General features: G+C 53.9%; 1 protein-coding gene across 1 annotated transcript; it reads right to left on the bottom strand.

The window, feature by feature from the left end:
• Positions 1-892: 892 nt before the first annotated feature.
• Positions 893-26,401, bottom strand: MAL (mal, T cell differentiation protein (MAL blood group)). Its single transcript, XM_045368845.2, has 4 exons — positions 26,224-26,401; positions 6,312-6,479; positions 4,774-4,899; positions 893-1,510 (listed from the first exon to the last, which is right to left on the bottom strand). The coding sequence occupies exons 1-4, from the start codon at positions 26,314-26,316 to the stop codon at positions 1,436-1,438; spliced, it is 462 nt and encodes a 153-aa protein (XP_045224780.1). The 5' UTR covers positions 26,317-26,401; the 3' UTR covers positions 893-1,435.
• Positions 26,402-26,786: the final 385 nt, after the last annotated feature.

Here is a 26,786-nt window from a genome sequence, read left to right as displayed (position 1 = left end):
TTATTTTATTGTATTTTATTTTAGAGACAGGGTCTTGCTCTGCTGCCCAGGCTGGAGTGCAGTGACACCATCACAGCTCACTGCAACCTCGAGCTCCTGCGCTCAAGTGACGCTCCCGCCTCCGCCTCCTGAGTACCTGGGACCACAGGTATGTGACACCGTTCCCGGCCTGAAGCTTGAATCTTTGCCTCCATGGCTGCCAGCAAGAGGTCGCAGATGCTCTGCCACACGCCTCCATGGCAGGAAGCTCACAGGTCTTCCAGCACCTGTTCCAACATCCCATCTCTGGAATGGCACTAACTGCTCGGAGCCAAGGGATAAAGGAGCGTTTCATAACAGAGCTGGGCTTTCCAGATCCCTAACGCAGTGCCTGCTTCCTAATCATCCCATCTCCTTTCAACCCAGACATCTCAGACCCAAAACGTGGCATTCACCCTTGTCACTGTACTTCCTTTCACTCTGTAATCTCCTCTCCTTTCTGTCCTATGGAGTGGCCCGAGGAAATTCTAAAATAATGTATTATCCACATAATGGGAACAGAGCAGACTGCCCAGGAACATGCTGATGAGTGTCACAATGGAAGGAGGTTCTAGCGGGGCACAGACTGTTGCGTCTTGTAGGAAGGAGAAGCTGCCCCCGGCTGGCACTTGGCCTGTTTCCAGAGAGAGGGGAAAGCCATCTGGGCAGGTGGCTGGGAGGGTGGGCTCCCCAGCACCGAGCTCTGAGAGTGCAGTGGCCGAGCACACACAGTGTCTGTCATCTCAACTGCCACCTGATGCTGTCTCTTGAGATTCGGATTAAGTCAAAGGATTCCTCAGAAAGAAAGCTGAAACGATGGCATTCCTGATGCTGAGGAATTTAACCCAAGCCCAAAAAACACCCAACAAATGTATTGAACATAAAGACACTTTATAAAGTATTTCACAGGGTTACCATCTTCCACCTTGGACCTCTGGAAAGATCTGTGGGGTGAGTTTTAGTCCCCATGACACACAGAACGTCCGTGAAGACTTAAAACATGCCACAGGAGGGGACGCTCAGGAGAGCCTGTGGAAAATTCCAGCAGGTAGTTCTCGAGAGCTGGTCCAGGGGTCAGCAGGGGATCTGTGTTTCCTTCTCAGGTCAGGTCCCCACCTCCCACCCCCAAAACAAGAAGTTCCCCTTTCACAGACAGGAGGTGACCCTAGCAGACAGCGCAGCAGTCAGAGGTTAGACACAGCGAGCTCCCGCCCCGGACGCGAAGGCACACGGGAGAGTAAACGCAGCACCCACAAGCAATAGGGCAGGGCTTTTGTTGTTGTTGTTGGGGGTGGGGGTGAGGGGTTGTTTTCTTTTTTCCACCATCCAGGGCATTTCTGTTCTCTAAAAAGTTATACCGGAAGGTGGAGCGGCCAGTTAACACCATCTGGGTTTTCAGCTCAAGTTCTGTGCGGCTTTATGAAGACTTCCATCTGATTAGAGAGAACACGGCATGGACCACGTAGAGCAGAGTGGCTACGTAGGAGAACACCTGGAACCAAGAGAAATGGCCGTTAATGGGTTTGCGCAGGAGGGCGAGGCACAGCGTCTGCACTGCATCCAGCCTCACAGGGCGCAGGGGCGCCAGACCCAGAGAGCTTGGGCTGCCACTGCTTCTCACCCCTCACATGGACGCCCTCCCTGCTGAGCCCAGGCGCCCACCACATCCTCTCAGTACAGAGCTCCGTGTGACCTAACAACCGCCTGGACCTGGTGTGCAAGGTCAGACTCTCCACTATCGCCCAGCATCACACTGGTCTCAGCCTGAGGTCTCGGCTGACCTGAGATGGAGTCCTCAAAGGCCCCTCCAATGAAAGCATCTCCGGCAGGTAACTTTCGAGGGACAACATCCTCCCCCAGCAGTGAGACCAGCACCCTCCAGCTGTGGTCCTGGTGGCTTGGTTGAGAGATTGTAAATACCTGGGTTTGCTGGCCCTGGTGAAAGTCTCCGTGCTGCCTGGACATCCTCGCCCGATCATTATTTTGTTTTGGGTTCTTAATGTCACAGGTGTGGCTGAGGGAGCCAGACTTCATAGGGAGTGAGGGACAGCGAAGGGGAGGAGAGAGTTTGAGCTTTTGTCGAAAGGAGGGGCCTTGCTGTTGGGACCATCCAATCAGCCACTGTGGCCCCGGGAGCGATGGCCCTGCTCGCTGGGGCCTTGCTGTGTCCTCCTGAGCACTGTCTGCTCCCATCGCCCCACTCCCTGAGGCCTGCCTGCTGCCGAGCCCAATCTCTGCACCTGGTTTTGTGACCTTGGGTGGAGGTCAAGAGTTTCCAGCTTGGGCATAACATCCATTGAGGGCGGCTACGCCTCTGTGACTCCTGAAAATGCCCATCCACCCCAGCCCTCAGGGCGCCTGCTCTCCTGCCTCTACACCCGGGCAAGCCCTTTCCCTCATTGCCCGCAGGCGGCAAGGAAGCCGAATGATTGAATAACACATTTAAGAGAGCGTATCTGGGGCAGGCAGTCAGACCCCAGTGGGCAGCCCTCCGCAGACGGTGGGCGTTCCAGACCAACGAGGGCCTTTGGCAGAAGCATCTTGGAAGTCCCCAGCAGGAAGAGCGGTGGAGACTCATTTTCCAAGTGGAGTCAAGAAATGGCCCACTGGGAACACGCAGAGCTGGGCACGAATGGGCAAATTTTGGCTTCAGAAAACTCTCTCCCTAAACTGCAGCCATCGCCGCCTACCATTGTATAATCTAGAAACCTCCAGATTTCTCCAGAAATTTCCATCTCGTCCCAGTCAACTTCCACCAATCCCCGGGGTCCCTTTGGCAAAGCAGCTCTGCCACCCACAAAGGACAGAGGGAGGAGCTCAGCTTGGAACAGGCCCTGATTAGTAGCCACAGAGTGGAGGTGAGGCAGGCTGGCTGCTTCCAAAACCAGGCTGTGTGAGAGAGGGTGTGAGGTGCCTCCTTGCACCCCAGTATCCCCTGGACTGGACATGCTGCGGTTGGGCGGGTCTGGGATTGAATCCTGAGTAACGAACTTCTTTCTCTCTCACAGTCAGATGCAGTTGATACTGTGAGTTGAAAGGCGTGACTTTACATCGAACACCGTGCAGATTTCCCCTTGGTGGTTTTATTTGGGTGCATCTGCCAGCTGAGAACACTCGGTTCTCAATTGTAACCCTCCTGTCTGCATGAGCATATTCGTGTCTATCCATCTCAACTACAAAAATGGGAACATGGTCAATCATGGGATGGATAAGTAGCTGTTGGTCTATTCCTACAAGGGAATACTACACAGTAATAAGAACAAACAACCCACATCTACACACTTGTCGCTTGAGTGAATCTCACAAACATAAGGGTGAGAGAAAGAAGCCACATGAGTCCCCACTGTATAATTCCACTTATATGAAGTTCAAAGGCAGGCGAGACTGAACAGGTGCCAGAAATCAGAATTGGGTGGTAGTGGGGCACAGTGATGGGGACAGGACTTGAGGGGATTTCTGGGAGTGGTTTATCAGGCCCTAATTCTTAGTCCAGACACCAGCCACACAGGGAGTTCGCTGTATGAAATCTGTTGAGCTGTGGGCTTGTAACTGCACGCCTCTCTGGCTGTGTGCTGCCTTTGATAAAAGGTAAAAGAGAAAAGTCGGAAGGCAGTAGAGCCTAGTGGTTCCCAACTAGAGACCCGCGCAGCAGGAAGGGGCGTTCGTTCCCCTAGCTGGGTTTTTCCATCAAGTGCTGACCCACTGACCACATCCCATCTGCATTTCGCAACCCTTGCCCACCACAGTTTTATGGAAATTATTATCAGACACTTTGCTGATGTTTGTTAAAAGAGAAGGCTTGGTTGGGATGGGGGAGGTATGAAGCGGCCTTGGGAGAGGGAGATGAGAGGGAATTGCGTGAAAAAGATGGAGGGTGGGTCACCAGCCTCCCCAGGAAGGAAGATCAGTCAGGAGCCACCTGGCCGTGCTGCTGCTTGGAAACCAGCCGTGTTGGGAGATGGGACAACGCGGGACATCACTACATTCTACCTTGGGATTTGCATAATTCATAGGTCAAGTTCTAGATATCTGACGAATGCTCTTTCTGAAACTTCTTACTTTTTAACAATACCCACAGTCAGAAGCGTGTTTTATATCGTAGACTGGTGCAAGGGCACACATGCTCAGCTCTGAAAACCACGTGATGAAACACTGTATTCTGTTACCCTGTCATTCTGATCCAGTCCATTAAGACTACAATCCACCTGGCTCCAGTGTCCCCACCCCTGGCTGAATGCTCCAATGGACGGCCGCGTGGGGAGCGTCAGGAGACCCATGTGGCCAGACTCACGGCCCCAGACCGGTGCTGAGGGTGTGGGGACTGGGCCCCCGGCCTTGATGCTGGGCCCTACGATGCCTGGTGATCTTGGGCCCGTCACCCACACTCTCTGGCCCACTTCACCTGTGAGATGGGTGTCATAATCCTGGGCTGTAGGGTTGCCGTGGATGTTGAATAAGATTGTTCACAGAGCACCTGGGTAAGGCGTTGGGCAGCTGCATCCCCTCACACGTCTGCCCTCTGCAAAGCCCACCCAGGCCTAGGGCATGCAGCCCTGGCCGGACGACTAAGCAGAGCCTTGGGCATGACACGACACCCCCTTTCTCTGGGGCTTTCCTGCTCCAGGGATGAAGGCAAGGTTTGACCTCACTCCAAAGTTACTGAGCTGAAAACAGAGGGCCTGGGCAGCCTCCACACACACCCTGCCAGCCGCGGAGCCGCCCGCTGTGGACACAGCCCCGGGTGCCCAGACTCACCACAGCAGCAATGTTTTCGTGGTAGTGCCTGTAGGTGAAGCCGTCTTGCATCGTGATGGTGGCCAGGGCCTCCAGGACCGAGGCGCTGAGGTAAAAGAGGGCAGCAGTACAGTGGTAGGCTGCGTCCTGCGGGGCAGACGGAGTGTCAGAGGGATGGGGAGAGAGAGACGGGGCCCGGATGCAGAGCTGAGGTCCCCTCCACCCCCGTCCCTTGCCTCTCCCCCTACTTCCTTTGAATCCCACCCCTCCCAACCTTGTCACGGAGGTCCCATGCCTGCCCTGCTGCACTGAATCTCACTTCACTGCCGTGGGGCCAGAGCAAGCACTTCGGATGGGACACGGGTCTCCCCTGAGGAAGGGTCAAGGGAGAGGTGGAGGAGGGGCCAGCAGCTTGGGGTGTCCCAGGGAAAAGCTCGTCCTGGATCCGAGAAGTGTCGTGCATGGCCACAGTCCAGCGTGGGTGTGGCCTCACTGACCAGTGCAGGATGAGGCAGGACCATGCTGTTGCTATTGTTTTGTTTTGTTTCATTGCTTATTTTTGGCTCCTGGTATATTTAAAAGCAAAAAAGGGCTCGGCGTGGTGGCTCACGACTGTAATCCTAGAGCTTTGGGAGGTTGGTGCAGGAGGATCTCTTGAGGCCAGGACTTGAGACCAGCCTGGGAAACATAGTTAGATCCCCATTTCTACACAAAACAAGAAATCTTAGCTGGGTGTGGTGGCACATGCCTGCGGTCCCAGCTACTCAGGAGGCTGTGGCAGGACCATCACTTGAGCCTGGGAGGTTGAGGCTGCAGTGAGATGAGATTGTGCCACTGCACTCCAGCCTGGGTGACAGAATGAGACCCCCAACTCAAAATAAAGAAATAAATGAAAGCAAAAAGGTACTAAAACAGGGTTTTATGTAGTTGTGATTTGGAAGTGATTTCGAAAGTCTAAGTAGCAGAACTTTTGAGACTGGCTTGGCCAAACGGCCCCACCACCCCTACAGCAGGTAAGGGACAAGTGTCCTACATGTAAAAGTTACCTTTTCGTGGCCCTCAAGGCAGAATTTATACAGAATAACGACCAAAGGCCACTTCTGTTTCCCTGTGCTCTGTGGCAGCCCTGCTTGGAGCTGGACAGTAACCATGGCCTGACCCTCAGAGCCAGTTTCCGGAGCCCAACACCTCGGTCAGCCTCCAGGGCCCCGCTCCCCTGAGATGAAAACCGCCCTCGCGGGTGATGGGAGGGGCAGGCAGGCACCTGGTGGGTACAGGTGGTGTGGGGGCTGGGCAGCTGGTTATCCATGGAAAGGCAGTCATGCGGGAGAACAGAACAGGTCCAATGAGGGTTGGCAGTGGAGACCTTGCCTCTGCCCCTGCCTCTCCTGATTCGGCGCCGGGAGCCCTGGGCAGGCTCAGCCTTGGAACATGGTGGGGTGACGTCTATGGAGAAGTCTCACCTGGCACTGGGAAAGCCCACCCTACCGGGCCAGGGGCCAGTACTACTGCCGCCCCGCCCCCCACTACAGCCAGCAGTCGCCCTGGGCTGCACTCACCAAGGTGACCCAGGAAGTCTCTCCACCGTGGGCTCCAATTAGGTACAGGATGATCAAGGTGGTGGTGGCCACGAAGCAGAACACAGACACGAACATCACCCAGCCCTGGACCAGGGGCCAGGGCACCAGGGAGGAGGCCACCAGGATCCACACCAGGCCCCCGAAGATCTGTGGGGGAGGAGAAGGGGTGAGTTTCAGCCCAGAGGAGAGCCCCAGCCCAGGAAGGGCCCCCGACCAGCGGTCACATGGGGTGACTGGTCTGCAAAAAACACAGGAAGCAGGCAAAGAGGACAGGGCAGGCATTTTCCTGTCCAAAAATGCATCTGTTGTCCCCGCAAGGCCTTGTGCTGGATCTCAATCCCAATCCCCAGCATGCCTGCTCTGAGTAACTTTTTAAACATTTTTTTTCTTGAGACAGAGTCTTGCTCTGTCACCCAGGCATGAGTACAGGGGCGTGATCTCGGCTCACTGCAACCTCTGCCTCCCGGGTTCAAGCGATTCTCATGCCTCAGCTTCCTGAGTAGCTGGGATTACAGGTGTGAGCCACCACGCCCGGCTAATTTTTCTGTTTTTAGTAGAGACGGGGTTTCGCCAGGTTGGCCAGGCTGGTCTGGAACTTCTGACCTCAGGTGATCCGCCCTCCTCGGCCTCCCAAAGTGCTGGGATTACAGGCGTGAGCCACCGCGCCCGGCCTAATTAACTTTTTAAATATGGATTTAATTTTTTACTGAACAAACATATCAGACCTGTATTCCAGGCACTATCCTACGCACTTTACAAATAATAGCTCAGTGATACAGCAACCCTATGAGTAATGCTGACCCGTTTGCCAGATGAGGAAACTGAGGTAGGTGGAAGTTAAGTAACTCATCATTCCAGGAAAGTACTTATGCCATTTGGTATTGTCATGAGAAGGGCTGCTATTTCTTCTGATATTCTAGCCTTCCTACTTGCTTTGATATTAAAATGTCCTTTTTTTTTTTTATGCAATGGTAGTGACCAGCATATCTTTTTGGTCTTTATTTGGCAAAACAGATTAGCCACACTGTCAATAGCCCTCTGGCCTCCCTTCCTTTGTTTCCCTCTCTCTCTCTTTCCTTCCTTTCTTCTTCCCCTCCCCTCCCCTCCCTCCCTCCCTCCCTTTCTCTCTCTCTCTCTCTCTGTCTGTCTCTCTCCCCACCAACTCTCTCTTTCTCTTGCTCATTGTTTCTTTTTCTGGATTCAACCCCTTATATTCCCAAGTCCAGAAAGTGTTCTGACGACCAGATTTGGAGTTTGAATGGAGTAACCCAGGCCAGCCTTGTCTCCTTGGATGGCTGAGGATGCGCGTACAGTGAGGGAAGTACAGTCCTGTGGTTATCCAGAATACACCCCAGCTGAGGTCGCCAGGGTCAGTGAGCTCCACACAGTCAAAGAGGAGCAGACACGGGGGCCAGCAGCGCCCCTCAGTAGCCCAGCCCCGCTCCTCGCTGTGGCTGGACACGTACAAAACCGCTCCCCACCGCGGATGGGTACGTGCAAACCCTGCTCCTCACTGTGGACAGGCGCGTACAAACCCCCGCGGAGACTTTCTGCACTTCTCTTTCCCTTCTCCTCATCTCCCCCTGCGCCGCCCCCGCCCCCCGCTCCCACCCCCAGAAAGAATCAGCTCAGCCTCATCCACATGTTCCGCACTTGGATGAGGACGGGGCTCGGAGCACTCTAGGCCTATGTGGAGATTCCTTTGCAGCCAAAAGCCTCCAAGGTACTACAGATGCATCTAGGGGGCTGAGGATGGGGCTGCCCTCCCAGGCCTGTGTCCCCTGTGGTTTGAATTCACATAGCCCCTTGACCCCCCACCTCCCTGAACCCGCTGACCACCTGCTGGGTTAGAGCTACCATTGTCTTCACAGGCTTCTCTGAGCTGCTTGGCTGAGAAGCAATCAGGAGAGAATTGCATTTAGGTAGAAAAATCAGTGCAATGAAGACTTTGGATTTATTAAAACCAAGTTGTCCCGAAGGAATCAGATGTGGGCATCTCTGACCAGAAAGCGTCCTCTGCTGATGAATCTTAGGCCGCCTGAAGGCACGTGGCAGGGCCGGTGGGATGCACTGGGAGCAAAATCAATTAAATAAAAATGCCCAGACCGCCATGGGATAAGATGTGTGTGTGTAGATTTCATCCACAGTTGAGTTTCAGATCCAACAGATTATGCGGCCTTTTCCATAATGGGCACTGATGGAGGGACAGGAGCACATCGGTGTAGGCAGGGCTTGGATTCAGGAGGCATGTGAGGGTGGCGTGGAGAAATGGGAAGATCCAGCGGGCACATCCAGTGGGCAGAGGGAGGCCCCGGCCTGGGAACCCCTCTCCTAAGCGCCCTTTGCCTGGCGGCTACGTGACGCTCCCAGGAGGATCAATTTAAGTTGCTTCCTTGTTCACACAGTCTCGGGGAGTCCTGCACGCCTTCTCTGCAGCGCTCGGCACAAACACAGGTGTATTGGGTTAGGGATAACTTGGGGCTTTCCCTGACCCGGTGATGGTGGGCTTGAGGTCTGCCTTGCTCACAGCTGCCTCCCTGGTGGGGACCCGGAGAAGACCTATCCAGCCATGCGTCCGTGTCCAAGTCAGCTAGCGGGACTTTGGTCTCCTGGTACCCGGGTGTGGCTAAACTGGAGCCACTTACGAACCAAATCCCAAAGGAGCAGCTTGGGTTGCACATGGTGGGGAAGAGACTCCGTTGAGGAATCCCAGTGGGACCCCGTGGGCCAGAGGCGCTTATGGGTGACCAATACGCATGCTATCGAAGAACACTGAATTTCACAGTGAGGAAACGATTTCCCCCTCCTTTACTCTCTCTGGTTTTTCTGATGAAGGCAGGAAGGGCTCAGGGTGGAGCCAGGTGTCTGGAGTTCTCTAATAGCGCGGATAGGCAACGGTAAACTGGATAGTGACGTTGTTTCTATGCTTATGGTCGCAATGTCATTATTTTGGGAAAATTAACTGTAAAATACATACGAAGTGAATTAATGCACAGGTGGCACCTGGAAATGGCAAATCTGAGAAGGTGGCCCTCAGCTCCTGTCTGCAGAGTCATCTCCACTCCATTCTTCTCGTGTGGCTTGAGACGTGACTGATATGAGGAATCAAGGGCAGGAAAAGTGAGGGGAAGTCAGTACGTGGAGGGCTGGCCACAGCCTCCTGTGTGCATCTTGCTGGGCACAGCCACAGCCTGGGCTCTGAGCTTCCAGCAGCTGCGCAGAGGGCCTCAAGCTCAGGCCAGACCTCTGCCCTGTTCCAGTGTGTGCTTTGACCAACCTGATGAAGACTATTTTCCAGCTCCCTGGGAAAGTCCATGCTGCCCACACTGGCACGCAGATTCCTGCTGTCTGTAGTGGGAACCCTGTCCACAGTTGTCCATAGAACAAAGTCTACTGTGGGTTTAACCCCAGCCCCTGTCCCCTGACACATCTCAGGACCCCACCCAGCCTCTGAGGGCATCACCTTGCAAGGGTGTCCTTCAAAAAATGAGGCCGACTTTTTTCCTTTGCGTGGTATATGTAGAGCGGTCTGTTTCAGAGTGAGATGGTGGGGAGAGATTATCTTTTTCTTTCCTTAAACAGCTTTATGAGCTATAATTCACAGCCCATACAATTCCCCCATTGAAACGGTATGATTCCCTGGTTTTCAGAATATTCACAGATATGCTCGTCCATCACCACAGTCAATCTTGAAACATTGTCATCACCTTGGAAAGAAATCCCATGAGCTGTGGCTTCCCTGCCCCCATTCCAAGCAACCACGAATCTACTTTCTATCTCTATAAATTCCCATATTTGGAACTTTCATATGAATGGAATCATTCAGTATATGGACTTTTGTGACTCACTTCTTTCATTTAGTACAATGTGTTCAGGTGAGAAATTCTCTCTCAAGGGGACGGATACAGAATATCTCCGCCGTCGAAGCCGCACAGTGGCCCGTTTGGACCCCACCATTCAGGGGTCCTGGGTGAGTGTGTCTCATCTCTCTGGAGCCTCCAACACAGGAGCATCTGAGGAACGGCATTCCTAGGGACGCTCTTACACCAGCCCTTGCCTGTCCCAGAAGCATGTGAAGGTGCAGCTAGTGACAGATGTCTCAGCACAGATGACATCACAACAGCCGGTGGTTTGCTCCCAGGAGATGAGCAGTGGGGCGGTGGGCCTTCCCCTCAGCACTGCCCAGGAGGTGCCCAGGGAGGACTGCAGAGCCCGGGGTCACAGGGGCTATCTGGGGGGCGCAGGGCAGAGGAGGGTGCAGAGCAACCCTGAGAAGAAGAGGAGGAGATGGGAAAGGCGCAGCCGAGCCGGGAGAGAGTTCATTCCCGGCCAGGTGTCTGTGGAACAGAAACAGCTGCTGCCTCAGCTGAGTCACGGCCCCTTCCCTTCGGAGCACAGACCTTTGCTGCGGTCTCCTCTGCAGAGGTGCCCTGCTGGCTCCCTCCCGGTGGCAGGGGACTCCCGTTCTCACAGGAGCTGTCCTCTGAAGTCTGCAGGACGCTGCAGCAAGTGATTCTGCCTCTTGGCCTCGGTCTCCTCTCTGCAAATGGCAACTCGCAGCCGTCTCCCCACACTGTGGGCTGGTGTGAACTGGCTGAAACTACGGATGTGAGTGTGAAGCTTCTGGCACTGAGCCCAGCACTACCAATACCTGGGAATAAGACGTCGTTCAGGCCGGGCGCGGTGGCTCAAGCCTGTAATCCCAGCACTTTGGGAGGCCGAGACGGGCGGATCACAAGGTCAGGAGATCGAGACCATCCTGGCTAACACGGTGAAACCCCGTCTCTACTAAAAAATACAAAAAACTAGCCGGGCGTGGTGGCGGCACCTGTAGTCCCAGCTACTCGGGAGGCTGAGACAGGAGAATGGCGGGAACCCGGGAGGCGGAGCTTGCAGTGAGCTGAGATCCGGCCACTGCACTCCAGCCTGGGCGGCAGAGCGAGACTCTGTCTCAAAAAAAAAAAAAAAAACAAAAAAAAAACAAAAACAAACAAACAAAAAAAGACGTCGTTCATGCAGGAGACTGACGGCTCCGTGGAAACAGACACATAAGCAGCCACTTAAGATGCAGGTGGACAATCAGCCCTGAGTGGGCAGAGCAGCCTGGACGGGTGCATAGGGTCAGTCAAGCCTTGGAGAGAGAGGTGGATTTAACTGGTTAACCAGGCCAGAGAACTGGGAGAGTTCTTCTCAGCACTGCCCAGGAGGTGCCCAGGGAGGACTGCAGAGCCCGGGGTCACAGGGGCTATCTGGGGGCGGGGCGGAGGAGGGTGCAGACAACCCTGAGAAGAAGAGGAGGAGACGGGAAAGGTGCAGCCGAGCCAGGAGAGTGCCAGGGGGTGGAAGGGGCACATGCCAAGGTCAGAGGATGCTGAAGCGGCTGTGAGGGCTTCGGAGGCTGAAGGCTGGGCAGCTGGGCATGGGTCAAGGAGTAGCAGAAGGTGGGGCTGGAGCAGGGTGAGCCTCCAGCCCCGCTGTGTGCAAAGCTGAGATTTGGTGTAAACCATGAGTCAAAGCTGGTTCCTGCCCTGCTCCACCTACTAAATGTACAGAGAGCAAGCAGGGCAGGAAAGGCACCCACACCAGGGAGATAAGGCACTCCTGGGCATGGCGCAGTCTGTTCCAGTCTGGCCTCAGGACCCCACTGGCCAAATATTTGTCCAGAGCGAGGGAGTAGGTGAGGGTTCAAGGATTTCCTTTCATCAAGGAAACTCCAGGTGGCTCCCAGTCTCCAGGCGGCAATGCACAGAGGCGATTATTTTGAAAACATTATTGGCACCCCGGAGGCACGGTCTGTATCCCCTTTGTTTCTGCCAACAGGCCAGACTTCCCCCAACCTCGCAGCTGCACCCCATCACTGTCCATCAAAATAGAGATGGTACAGCTAGCTGGGTGATCTCAGACAAAGGTCTCCAGTTGGGTGGCTGCAGAGGGACAAGGGTTGAGTGCTCTGAGTCCCAGGGCCTTGAGTTAGAAGATGGGGGTGGGGCCTCGGCAAACACTATCGTCCTCAGCCCTGACTATACGTTAAGTCACCTGGGCTGCCTTTAAAAAAAACACCAAAGCCCAGGACTCATGCCCAGCGTCTGATTCCCAGGAAAGAAGCAGAGTGATGGGACAGACGCCCCGCACTCTTGGCCAACGCCTCATGTTGTGTTGCCGTAACGTACGGCCGTGGGCGATGCTCTGTAACTCCTGTAAGACAGAAGAGGAAATGGCTCCTGTCTCAGGGCCCTGCCTGCCTTCCAGCGATGCCAGTCCACTGTCCCCGTCCAGGTCCTGCCCCACCTCTCAGTGCAAAATGTCACCATAGCGTTTCCTCTCCTCTCCCCTCCTGTCCTCTCCTCGAGCTTGGGTCCCTGTCTCGCCTGGAACATGAGACTAGCTCGACCTTGGGTGTCCTCTGAACTCTGAGATGCAGCCTCACTGTCTGAGGATGGGGACCGAGGGGGTGCATGCACGTTTGGAGGCCCCTCCCAACGCTGGTATGACAGAGCTGGAAACCACCCACCTTTAATTCAGGCCAGTTGGGGGTGCTGAGCAGAGTTGAACTTCTCTAAGAACATGGGATAATGTACAAAACGGGACAAAAAAGTTTCCAAAGAGTTCACATCCACGGTCTACCCAACGAAATGATGTTTGTGAAAAAAAATTCTGTCAGGAATTGTCTTCCTGGGAGCTCTCGTGTGAAATCGGAGAAGCTTCTCATGTTTTCTTTCCAAATTAATCCACGGGAAGCAGCCAGGGTGCTTAAGGGGTGGTTAAGGGTATGCACTTTGGAGCCAGGGTTGATGAGTTTGAAGTGAGCTCTGTTGGTAGCTGGGTGACCTGCTGTCCCTGGGCAAGTTATTGAATCTCTCTGTCCCTCATCTGAAAAGCAGTGATAACCGTAGTTGTGACTCAGGTTATATCTGCAGGGGGCTGGCACCTGGCTGCCACTAAGCTCTTGCTGTCACGACGGTCTTTAGATGAAGCAGCCTCTTTTGTAACTATGTGAAAAATCCAAAATCCCAGCAGTCTGAATATGATCTCAATACGCACAATCATCTACTCCCAAACTTGTCCAAAGAGAGCCAGAATATTTAAATAACCTCAAGAGAATCAAAAAGGGAAAACCGACGGCCTCCAGAAACCCAAAGTTGAGAAAAATGTGCCTGCCCCGCACAAGGAAGCACAAAGGGCACTAAGCTATGAGCCAGCCTTGCCTCCAACAACGGGCCTGGTCATGGAGGACGGGAAGACGCATTCTCTGGCAAATTCTTGAGATTTGTCTGGAGTTTCCATTCCCTGGGGCTGAAAGAACTCTTCATCCACAGTCCCCAGTGTTTCTGCTGCAGGGCTGGGTAACCGAGGCAGTGCAGAGGGCTTGCTCAAATTCTCTGGATATTTTTCTGGGGCTCCATTTCACCCTGTTAGGGCCTCCACAAGCGGAAATTCTTCCAAGGACACATGAAGACGTGAACCAAAGAGGTCTTCCTAGGCAAGGCTTTCCATCTACACACCTGGGCGTGTGGTCCCCAGAGCCCAACAGCACAGAGCACGTGGTGTGTGCCTTTAAAGGCACATGTGAACAACAGTTTGTGCCTCGAATTCCTGAGAAGTAAAGGAAACCGGCCACAGAAGAGAGGCTGAGCACCACTGCTGAGCTCCCCTGCCACTTAGGTCATCTCCCCAGGAAGGAAAAGAAGAGATGTCCTCGCCGGACGAGGGAGGCATGCGGATTCATCCCCGTGTGCTGGGAGGACTGCAGGAAGCTCCCAGCCCTTCTGTGTCCTCCCAAGGCCGCCACGAGAAGCACCCCCAACTCATGTTGCTGGCAATCTACTCACTCACTGAGTCGTTTTAGCAGCCAAGGCTTATTTCAATGCCAGGAGGACATTTTGTGCAGGTGATCTGACCAGAAAAACACCTGTGAGGTTCAGGAGAGGCTCAGCAGTCTTTGCCCAGCTCTATGGGATGATTGGTTTAAAGCTAATCATTCCAGCAGTGAGACAGAGGGTAGGAAGCATTTTTCTGTGCGCATGTATGTATGTGTGTGTGTGTACATGTATGCTTGTGTATAGGTGCATGTATGTGCCTACATGTATGTGTATGCATGCACGCACATGTACTTCTCTGTATATATGTGTATGTGTTTGTGTGCAGGTGTGTATGCGTGTATGTCTGTGCACATGTATGTATGTGTATGGTGCCGCATATGCATGTGTATTTGTATGTGTGCATGTGCCTGTGTATGCTTGTGTATATGTGTGTGCACATGCATGCATATGAGTGCATGTGAGTGCACGTGTGTGTGTGTGTGTGTGTGTGTGTGTAGGTAGAGCCGGGTTAAGGATGAGCTACTGTAGAGCAGGTAAATGGCACAACAGGCTTTGATGCCAGGATGAAGTAAAGAGGGCCCCGTGCACCAGGTGGTGGGAGAATGAATATGCACAGAGCAGGAGCTCAGGGGAAGACCCAAGACCCCTAATGCTGAAGGCTTCCCCAGAGTCCCGCAGCTCTTCCCCTAAGACGACGCATCTGAGAGGCAGGGCAGGGGACTCTGCTCCAGTTCCGAGAGGCAACGAGCAAACACGGCTTGGCTTCCTTCCTTTTGTCAGCCTACCTACCTCCCGGTACGAAGGAACTCAGTCCCAGCAAGCCAGAGAAGTTTCCCTCACTCGCTCAGTCACTCATTCAGCCACTCACCCACTCATTCGCTCACTCACTCACTCACCCACTCACTCAGTCAGTCATCCACTTAGTCACTCACTCACTCATTCAGTTATTCACTCAGTCACTCACTCACTCAGTCACTCACTCACTCACTCACCCACTCCGTCACTCACTCCTCACTCAGTCACTCACTCACCCACTCACTCAGTCACTCACTCACTCACTCAGTTATTCACTCAGTCACTCACTCACTCACTCACTCACCCACTCATTCGCTCACTCACTCACCCACCCACTCACTCAGTCACTCATCCACTTAGTCACTCACTCACTCACCCACTCAGTCACTCACTGACTCACTCACTCACTCACTCACTCACCCACTCACTCACTCACCCACTCATTCACTCAGTCACTCACTCACCCACTCAGTCACTCACCCACTCACTCACTCACCCACTCACTCACTCACCCACTCACTCACTCACCCACTCATTCACTCAGTCACTCACTCACCCACTCAGTCACTCACCCACTCACTCAGTCACTCACTCACTCAGTCACTCATCCAGTCAGTCACTCACTCACTCTGTCAGTTACTCAGTCAGTCACTCAGTCACCACTCAGTCAGTCAGTCAGTCAGTCAGTCACTCAGTCACTCAGTCACTCACTCACTCAGTCAGTCACTCAGTCACTCAGTCAGTCAGTCACTCACTCACTCAGTCAGTCACTCAGTCAGTCACTCAGTCACTCAGTCACTCACTCAGTCAGTCACTCACTCAGTCACTCAGTCACTCACTCTCTTACTCGCTGACTCACTCACTTGGTCATTCATTCACTCACGCATTTAACAGATGCTGGGAGTGGCATGGTCAGCACTGAGGCAGGCTCACCCAGTGAAATGGATCTCATTCGAAGACACACTTTAATGAACGGAGCCCACCTCTCCCTTTCTCTCCTCTCTCATGCAGTCTTGCGACAGTCCCCACTGGAGCAGCTCTGGGTCCACCAAGGGTGGATTCAGGCCCTGGTGAAAGTGTCAGTGTCTGAGCAACGGTGACCAGATACGAACGCCACACGGGACAGGGACAGAGCCCGGTAGTTGGCACAAGATGCCCATCTGAGCCCATGGGGAGCGATCGGGGGAGAGGTCTGAGATTCTCTGGGTGGTGACCCTCTCCCTGCATCAACTGAAAAGGCAGAGTATTGGGAGTCTGACCCCTGGGGCTGCTACAAAAGAGAACCCTGGGAGCGGGGCTGGGACCTGACTTGGTTTACCTACAGCAGTCACTCTCCCCTCCTGGCTTCTTCCTCCCAGAGGGACCCCTCATGCCATCCTCACCCCCAGCTGGCCTTAGACCGTGCTCCTTATCTAATCTCAAGGCAAGAGCATGACTCAGGGGGTTTGGATCAGTTTGTGAAGAAGAGGATAGAGATTTGGGATTAAAAGCTCTAAGAGCTGCTGCCAGGCGCGGTGGCTCATGCCTGTAATCCCAACACTTTGGGAGGCCGAGGTGGGCAGATCACGAGGTCAGGGGTTTGAGACCATCCTGGCTAACACGGTGAAACCCCGTCTCTACTAAAGAATACAAAATATTAGCCAGGCGTGTTGGCGGGCGCCTATAGTCCCAGCTATTCTGAAGGCTAAGGCAGGAGAATGAAGTGAGCCCAGGAGGCGGAGGTTGCAGTGAGCTGAGATCGCACCACTGCACTCCAGCCTGGGCGACACAGCGAGACTCTGTCTCAAAAAAAAAAAAAAAAGTCTAAGAGCTGAGTTCAGGGCCATAGTTTATATTAACAAGGTAAGTTGGACTGGGAAGAGCCCCCTGTTCAGGCTTGCAATCTCACCCGCCTTCAGCCCCAGGGAAGCCTTCTCTTCCACAGCACACGCAGCCAGCAGGACCAAGTGACTGCTGACTTCATACCTGCCTCCCTCACGAGCTAGAGGACGGTCGGTCACTAGTTCCTGCGTGAATGAAAACTCCACTCAGATCCACAAATCTAGGGGTTTTCTGATAGGCATGTCTTCATTTGAACGGAAAATTCTGCCTACCACGTCTACACCGGTGGCCTTACCCAGCAGGATAAACAGAAACCGAGAGGTTCCATGAAAATACAGCGTAAGCCACCTGGAAAAGGCAAAATCCGTGGAAATGCTAGACCAGACAGGAGTGGCTTAAATGCAAGAAAAACAAAAGGGATTTATGGGAGTCATCAGGTAGGTTAGTAATGTGAACAAACCCACAAAACAGGTGTACAACTGCAAGAGAGAGGCGAGAGGAGGCAGCCTGCCCCGGGTCTGGGAGGGTCCAAGGGAACTGGAACTCCCAGAGTCTCTTGGGGATTGGCGGCCTTTGTCAGTTTCACCCTCTGTCCGCCTTTGAGGTCAAGGACTCATCTTATGATTCATCAGTGTTGGGTAGGTGAGAGTGGAGACCTGAGCCCTTTCCCTACCGATGCTTGCTGAGAACAAATGTCTCCGAGTTCTTGATCTGGGCCAGGGATGTGGGCAGGCTCGGGGTGTAGGCACGAGACAGACAAAAAACAAAGGTCTGCAGGATGTGCTCTGAGTGCCAGGAAAGGGTGCTAGGAAGGTGGGCTTCCCGGTGGAGGTGACGGGTTAGCTCGGGCCTGAAGGGCCACCTCCAACAAAGAAGCATTCCCACTGCCGCCCCCACCCCGATCACACATGGAGATGAAGGAGGTCTGTGGCTGGTTTTAGAAAGAGTCCTGAGACCCACAAGCTGGGTGATTCCTTTCCTGCCAGGCCCCTCAATCCAACTCTGCCCACCTGCCAAGCAGCTGGGGCCAGGATGGAGGTTGGGGGAGGTGAGGGCACAGGTTTTTGCCAGAGGCTGCCCCCTCCCTGAACCGATGCCCTTGCATACAGCCGACACACTGACACTGATGACAAATCACCTTTGAAAGCTTTAATCTGAACCCACTGGTAACTCGTTCCTATGCCTGTGGGCAGATGTAGCTATGCATCACTCAGAACCCAAAAAGCTCTCCCTGCCCATCCTGGCACCCGGCTGGCAGGTGATGCAGAGAGGCTTAGAAAGCAGCCTGCTCCCTGGGCAGAAGGCAGGCTGGGGCTGCCACCCTGTCCTCCACCTCCTGGCTGTCCCCATCAAGGTCCCAGCCGAGGACACACTGACCTCTGACCTCAGTTGTTCCTTCTTGGTGAGAGGAGAGCCACTGGGAAGGCCCCAGGAAGGTGGTGTCTGGGCAGGACTTGGTGACCCCAGGGAAAAGTCAAGTGTGCCCTCCACAGCCTGGCCCAATCCCAATCCTCATGCAGCACCTGCCTGAGAATGGAACAGAAGGCACCTACGGCAAAGGTGATGGGGGCGGGCCTTGTGGACCCCGCGGTGGGTACGGGTCGTCCAGTTGGTTTCAGAGCAGATGTTTAAATTATTAGTCAACTAGTAATAACAGCACTTGATAGCTATGGGGCAGTAGCTACGTGAGGCAGGTGCTGCTATGTCCCCATTTTACTGATGCAGAAACTGAGGCACAGTTACCTACCCACGTTCCCACAGCTGCCGGGTGCTGCTCTGATGAGCTGGCTGAGGCCCAGATGCAGACCCCATGAGTGTGACAGTTACCTCCTGTGTCTAGGGTCAGCTTTGGAAATGGCCATGGATTTTTGTTTTGGTGACAGTTTCTCACTCTGTCACCCACACCAGAGGGCAGAGATGCAATCACAGCTCACTACAGCCTTGACCTCCAGGCTTAAGTGATCCTCCCACCCCAGCCTCCTGAGTAGCTGGGACTATGGGTGCAAGCCACCATGGTTGGCTAATTTTTTATAGTTTTTGTAGAAATGGGGTCTTTCCATGTTGCCGAGGCTGATCTCAAACTCCTGACCTCAAGTGACCCTCTCACCTTGACCTCCCAGAGTGCCAGGATTACAGACGTGTTAACATGGAGGAGGGAGAGTAACCAATTAGTCGTCAGGCCACTCCCAGCCGGCTTTTCCCTCCCCAGCCTGCCACTGAAACAATGAGTCTCAATAGCCTCTGTTCCTTCAGAGGAAAACAACAGCAAGGTTTGTGTTGAAGACGCATGCAGCACAAGATGAAACGCCAAAGGATCCCGCTCCCTCTTGGGCAGACGTGGGCCTGCAGTTCAGTCTGAAGAAGAGGGAGGGGCTGCCATGCAGACCCCACCCCTCCCCACTCCACTCGTAGGTCAGGGGACCTATGACCTATGTTCTTCCCCATGGCCTTATTCCTGGAGTGCCCACCTCCTGGGCCCCCTCCCTCCAAGTTGGTTCTGGGACTTTCACTTTCTGCCTCCTCCCCCTGCCCTTCCAGCCCCTCCCCTCCCAGCCCACTGCATTCTCACAGGGACTGGAGGCTCTGGCCAGGACCTGCCGGTCAGTGAGGCTGGCTGTGGCTGGTGACAGGCTTTCCTTCGATTTCCTACATATGTTTTTCAGGACCCAGGGCTTGGGTACATTGAAATGATTCGCCCAATACTAGGGTAGAACACTAGCTATGAATGCGGTAGGAGTGGCAGAGAGCCTGGGGAGATGTGCTGCAGACAATCAGAGTGTGGCACATTCATGACCCCAAGAAGGGAAATGACTACGCTGCTCGTGCCCAGCCAGGAGCTCACTGGGAACCAAGCCTTTCACCAGGGGGTCAAAGGCAATCTGGAGCCTTCCAAATCGATGAGAGACCATGAGGGACCTGCGCCATGCTCCACACCCTTGGGAACAATCTGAAAGCTGTGAGAAGGAGCTGGCCACACACCCCAGAACATTCCTCCTTCAAGGACAAGGAGCACTATCCCCCACTGTCCTCACACCCGTCAGCACCAGGAGGGAACACCTGCTGGGGTATCCTATCAGCAGCTGCCCCTGAGGTCTGCTGCTCCAAGTCACCGTGTCCAGGGACTGAGACTAGAGGGGCCGGGAGGAAGTCCCAGAGTGGCTTAAGTCAGCCCCCAGCCCCTTCTAGTTCAAGTCTGGTTGGCTCTGTCCTGTGTCAAGGCAGGTCCCAGGTGGTCCAGTCCCTACTCCCAGCCCGTTCTCTGGAGAATGTGTCTGGGCTCAGGGCAAAGCCAAGCCACTACTGAGTCTGTGCAGAGCAAGTCTGCGCTGGTGGCACAATGTGCTCTGCCCTTCGCCTGCCGGTGTGGCGAGTACAGGTACAAAATTCAGCCCTTGTCCCTGGCCGACCTGAGGGTAAGCCCTGCTGGCAGCAGCATCTTGGGGCTTCCTACTCACTTCTGAAAGCACTGGGACAGAACGGGTGCCTTCGCACCAGTCCTGGCATTGCCCCATCCCCGTGAGGTGGGGGAGTGATGTATGAAAAGCTAACAGCCAATCTTTTAAAATGTAGCTCAGGTGTGATGACACGTCCGACAGTCCTGTGGATCTGAGCCCCGTCATCGCTCAGCAGTTTCCAGGGAGCAGCTCAGAGTCACTGAGTCCTCACCAAAGCTGGCCTCTGGTCCCGAAAAACTGGAAAAGTCACTTCTCCACCAAACCCCTGTGGAACCTCTGTCTGGAACACTTCTCCTCCCTTTAGAGAGGAAGAGAGGAGAAAACAGGGCCGATCAGGCAGTAGCCCTCCCTAAATAGTTACAGAGAGGGGACAAAGCCGGAAGCCAGTGAACACAGTCAGGGAAGGCCAGCTCAGACACCATCCTGTGCTGGCCAAGCAGGGTCTGCTCCACTCCCTGGTGCCTGTAGGAGACGTTCCTAGCTAGAGCAGCAGGGAACTTGCTCCAGGAAGAGAGGAGGTCCCTGGACTAACTTGCGAGAACCTCAGAGCACCTGACTGCTTGCCCCAGCCTCTCCCTGAGAACTGTTCCCACTATTCTGTTCCCCTTAAAAATATCAAGAGGGTGGCTTGGCCTCCAGTCGCCCGCGCCAAGTCTCAGAGAGTCAGTGGAGGGTGTGCAGTGCAATGTGTGTTCTTCAACCTGCCTTGGACCTCGTGACTCAGAACCTGCAGAGTGTGTTTTTGACAAGGAGACCCAGAGAAGGTGAGAGCGTCCCAGTGGTCCTGAGCTGTCCCTTCATTATGTAGGGGGGGAGAGAAGGGACCCCAGCCTTGCCCAGGGCTGCCAGGTGGGCAGGGCTGCCTACTCAGGATCCCAGGGTGCCTTCTAGTGCAAGCAAAATCTCGCGTGGCTGTTTAGGTGAATGGAGAAGGCTGGGCATGACCTGCTCACTGCTAGAAGTGCTCGCTGGACCCTGGAGACCCCGTGACCCAGGCAAGCTGCTCTCTGTCTGAAAGTGAGGTTTCTGTGATTCTACATCTCTGGTCTCCTAGGAGCTCCCACGCCACCTTCTCAATGCAGCCACAGCTTGGATCACCGGCCCGTGGCCCAGTCCCGGCTCTGTCAGGCTGGCTCTTCCCCAGCCAGGTAGAAATCTAGCGTAGGTCCCTAGACTTCTCTGGTCACTCTTAATAAAAGTCCGGTCGCTTTGGGCCACAGAAAAGGTGTCATTTTAGTCATTACTCTGTCCAGTTCACTGAAACTGTCAAAACTGCAAACTGATTTCAGGTGTCTCCCCACCCCAACCCCAACCCGTGATGTGACTGCACTTCTCTTGGTGCTTCTGAGGCACAGAGGAGGAGGGCGTGCCCCTGGAGGGCTGGTGGCATTCCTCAGGCTCTCACTCGCAACCCTGCCTTCTTTGTGGCCTGGGGAGGGGAGGCTGAGTAGATGATCTCACAGCCCTCTTCAGCCACTTCCTTCACAAGTCCTGAAAGGGTAGGGGTCTCTCCTGGCACAGGGGTCTCTCTGTGGGAGACCTTGCGTCTGGGGGCCATAGCTGAGACAGAAAGCCTTCCCTGCACATCTTCTGTTTCCTGAACGGTGGCTCAGTGTCATGAAGCCCCTGGCTTAGAATGGAGAAGGAGGAGACAGAGAGTGGCTCCAAAAGGAAAAGTTCCTCACTGGGTGGGACTTTTGCAGGGGAGCAGACCAGAGGCAAAGCCCTGGGTTTTGTTGGAGGAGGAGAGAACACTGGCCATTTCACCCGTGGCCTATACAGGGCTGCGCTGATGACCCACCACCTGCAATAGGGGCACAGCCTCTGTGACTTTGGAGGTATTTGGAAAGGCAGTCTCACTTCCTAGTTGGGCCTGCCTTCCTCTTCCTGTGAGGACTCTGCAGATTTCAGAGGTCAGGAGGTCTGGGATAGGGCTGCAGGGCCAAGGAGAGATGGCTATGCCCCACCCTGAGCTGCCACCCTCACTTGCTCCAGTGGGCAGTCCCCTCACCATGGAAGTGGTGCTCCACCCTGATCGCCTTGGACATCTGCGCCTCCCAGGCTGTTGGGAGGTCAGGCATGGGAATCTGAACTATGAGTCATCAACAACTCAGTGGACTACAGATTTAAAAAATAATCAAGCATTTCACACCCATCGGATTAGCAGAAAATTATAAAGTCTGACGCTACCAAGTGATGAGGAACAATGGCGACTTTCATGTGCTGCTGGTGGGGGCCGGGGAAGGTCCAGGTTTAGCCTGAAGCTTAAACAATTGGGGGGACTATCTTTACAAAAGAATACAAAATTAGGCAGAGTCTTGGAAGGGGCATGAGTAAGGAGGGGTCTTGAACTTAGTTAAACATCATCGGCTTCCCAGTAAATCTGCTCCTGGGGTGTGTAAATTGGAATTACTCTTTTGGATGGCAATGTGGTAACATCTGGGAAAATGACAATGTGCATATCCCCTGTGACCCAACAAGTCACATCCTCCACGTGTTTATGGGAGAAATTTCCAACAGGTAACTACAGAGGCAAATATGAGAATGTTCTTGGCAATGCTGTCTGCAGTAGCTAAAGGCAGCAAATTGGAACTATCCCAAGTGTCTATTAACAGAAGACTGGATAAACAAAGTCAACATGTATAAATCTCAGAACATAATGTTGCCTGGAAAGCATGTTGCAGAAGGATATGTACGGTACGCTGGCATTTTCATAAAGTGTGAAAACGTAAAACAATGCCATGTGTAGGTCATATGTGTGCAGTGAAAGTCTAGACTGTGCTTGGAAGTGAACACCACATTCAGCTTACAGGTGGCCTTGAGGATGGAGGGAGAGAGAGAATAAGATAACAGAAGGATGTCTAGGGGGCTTAGATGCCATCTGAAAGCTTCATTTCCTTAATACATAAAAGCAAACAAGGCAAAATATTAAGATTTGACAAAGTTGGGCAATAATTATATAGGTGTCTGTTAAAGTATTATATATATTCTGTGATATTTGAAATATTTCTATTTTTGTTTTTTAAACTTGAGCGAAATTAACATATCATCAAACCAATCATTTTAAGTTGACAGTTCAGTGGCATTTAGTGCATTCATGGTATTGTGCACCCACCAACTCAATCTAATTCCAAAGCATTTGCATTACCCCCCAAAAGGAAACCCCATAGCCATTAAACAATTGCTCCCCTCGGTGCCTGGTTAACCACCAGGGTTTGTGTTCTGTCTCTACAGATTTATCTATTCCAGATATTTTATATAAATGGAATCATACACTATATGACCTTTTGTGCCTGGTATCTTTCGCTTAGCATAGAGTTTTCAAGGTTTATCAACTTTGTAGCACGTATCAGTACTTCGTTCCTTGCTATGGCCAGGTCGTATCCATCATTTGGGTGTGTCGCACTTTGTTATTTAGTTCATTGCTGATGGCCACTGGGCTGTGTGTTATTGTGAAGAGTGCTGCTATGAACATGGATGTGCCAATACTAAAGTCCCTGCTTTGAATCCTTTGGTTATATACCCAGGAGTGGAATTGCTGGGTCAGAGGGTCATTTTCTGAGGGAACACCAAACTGTTTTCCACAGTGACTGAACCATTCACATTCCCACCAGCGACATACAAGGGTTCCAATTTCTCCACACCCAATACTTGACGTTTTCCATTTTTTGGATGCTAGCCAGCCTAATGGGTGTGAAGTGGTATCTCATTGTGATTTCTTTCTTTCTATTTATTTATTTAATTTATTTACTTATTTATGTATTTTTTAAGACCAAGTCTCACTCTGTTGCCCAGGCTGGAGTGCAGCAGCGTGATCTTATTGCAACCTCTGCCTCCCAGGTTCAAGCGATGCTCATGCCTCAGCCTGCTGAGTAGCTGGGACTACAGGCATGAGCCACCACGCCTGGCTAAGTTTTTTTAAAAAATTTTTTTATTTTTAGTAGAGACATCGGTCAGTCTGGTCTCGAACTCCTGACCTCAGGCGATCCACCCACCTCAGCCTCCCAAAGTGCTGGGATTACAGGCGTGAGCCACCGCACCTGGCCTCATTGTGGTTTCAATTTTGTTTTCCTAATGCCTGATGATGTTAAGCATCTTTTTATGTCCATATTGGCCATTTGTATATCTTCTTTGTAGAAACCTCTGTTCAAGTCCGTTGCTCATTTTCTAATTGGGTTGTCTTTTTGTTAAGTTGTAATATTCCATAATTAAAAAAAATACCTCCCCCGGGGTGGCCAGCGCCTTCTCAGGCCGTTTAATTCCGCATTCCTTCCACACATCAAATATATACAGCTTCATATTTACAGTCCACACAGAGGAGAACTGAGAGGCTTGGGGCCAGCTTTCTCCTCTTCTCTCCCAGGCACCTGCTAGCCCACCCCTAATCTAGAGCATGAGGAAGACGCCTGGAGGTGACTGTGCGTTGCGGGTCTCCTGGGAAGTGAGGAAGGGAGGTGGGGAACAGGGGTGAGGTGGAGAAGTGACTTTCTAAGTCAGCTGAGAGAAGCGTTCTGGGCGAGGGGGAGTTGTTTGTTCTGGAAGCCCCGTATGGGCAGGCCACAGAGCCACGCTGGCGCTGTCGGAGCAAGCTGCCAGTAGTAGACGGTTCCAAGGTTTCCCACACCCCTGTAGTCTCTGCAGCATTGGTGGGTTGGGTGGGAGCCTCCGGTCACCTTTCCCGCAGATGAGATCGCCCCGTCTCACTGGACTGTTCCTACTCTCAGGGGCACTCCCTCTTGTATGTTGAAGACCAGCGCGGGGCTGGCTCTCTGTGAATGGTGGGGCTGCGTTCATTGGCGTCCCGGGTTTCCTCTAAATGTAACTGCTTTGATTCCGCCTATCCCTAGGATTTAAAGTCACCGGTTCCACCCAGGTTGGGGTTCGACTCGACTTTCACCCCAAGTTCAATGATAGTCCTGCTCCCAGGCCGCCGCAGCGGCCCCTGCCTAGCCCCTGCCCCCAAGCCCTCCTTGGACGAACTGACCCTCCCCCTCCAATCAGGCAATAACAACCTGGGGTCCAATTTTTAAACAGCCAGGCTCCGACATTTTCTTTCCCCTCCAACTCTCCACGCCTGTGCTTCTGAGGGTGGGGTGCCGGAAAAGGTGTCCCTGAGGCGGCGACGGACCGCACCCACAGAATATACAGGGCACACCCCTCCCAGGTGAGGGCCAGCGGGCCCCGGGGAGTTGAGGCTGAGGGAGGTCACTTCGGCTTCGCGACGCCTTGAGCGCTTATCAGGAGTTCTCAGTAGGAAGCGCTTTCCCGCAGCCTCAGGCAGAGACCGTGCGCGCAAGGCGGGACCGACCGCAGGTGCAGAGGCCCCGGGGCTGCCCAAGGTCAGCCAGGGCACGCGGATAGCTCTCGCCGCCCCCCCAACCCCCGTCTCCTCCACTCCCACCCCACACACGGGGCAGAAGGACTGCGGCCGCGCAAACTAGGGCCTCATTTCCAGATCGAATTGGTCGCAAATACGTCCCCTCGCCAGAAACTGTAAAAGCCCAGAAGAAAATAAACCGGATTCAACTCCCTCTCATCTCCAGATCTCGGTTGGTAACACTAACGTTTCTTTTGCTGATTTTTTTTTTTTTCCGACACTATCTCCCTTCAAAACGCTGCGCACTTCTACCCAACCGCGCAAAGCGCGGCGTGAGCTTCGGCGGCGCCGGGCGCGTCTGGAGGGCCCCGCGCGCAGCTCTGGGACCAGCGCACCAAGAGCCGTCCCCGCCTGACCCGCTGCCAACATCCGACCCCGGTTGGGAACCCGGTTTTTCCTCCATAGTCCTGTAGACTGTTTCCCTCATTCCGTTGGTCTAGAAGGGGACAAACGACCGGAGGTGGGAGGGGGCTTCCCTGGCTTAGTCCCCGCCCTGTCCCTGCTGCCCCGATGCTCCCGGGACCTGCGGAGCTAGCGGATCCAGTCCGAGAGCTGTGCTGGGCGCCCGAGAGAGCGCACGGCTCAGCATCCCCCAGTCCCTTCCCTGGCCAGGAGTCACTCACAAACTCAAAGATGAAGAGCAAGTCGGGGAAGGTGGTGAAGACCGAGAAGCCACTGGGCAGGGTGCTGCCCCCCGACGCCGCTGCGGGGGCCATGAGGGCGTGCTGGCGTGGGCCTCGGGACTGGACGCGCGCCGCTCAGACTGCGCGCAGACCTCTCGCTTGCTCCGCGGAGCCCAGTGGCCTGGGCGCCCCCGCGCGCGGGTTAAGAGCAGGGGAGCCGGAGCAGAGGAGGGAGGAGCCCAGGCCGCCGCCCAGCTCCGCCCCCAGCCCCACGCCCCGGGAGACCCGGCCCGAGCGCCGCGGGCACCGCCCTGAACCTCCTCGAGGGCCCGCTGCGGGCGTGCAGAGCTGGGGACGGTGGACCTGACTCCTGCGTTCCAGCCGTGGGTGGCACCTCTTGTGGGAAGCAGGGCAAAACCACTTTGGTCAGGGGCTCCTCATACCTTTCTCGCTTCGTAGGTGACCAGTATCTCCTAAGAATGTTAACCATCAGTAACCGGGACCCCAAACCCACCAAGGCACCCCTCGGGTCACCATTGCTCTAACTTTGAATTTGGGTCTCC

Source organism: Macaca fascicularis, chromosome 13, assembly GCF_037993035.2.
Source record: "Macaca fascicularis isolate 582-1 chromosome 13, T2T-MFA8v1.1".
Classification (NCBI taxonomy): Eukaryota; Metazoa; Chordata; class Mammalia; order Primates; family Cercopithecidae; genus Macaca; species Macaca fascicularis.
Note: the sequence above shows the minus strand (reverse complement) of the source record. Positions and strands in the feature narration are given on the sequence as shown.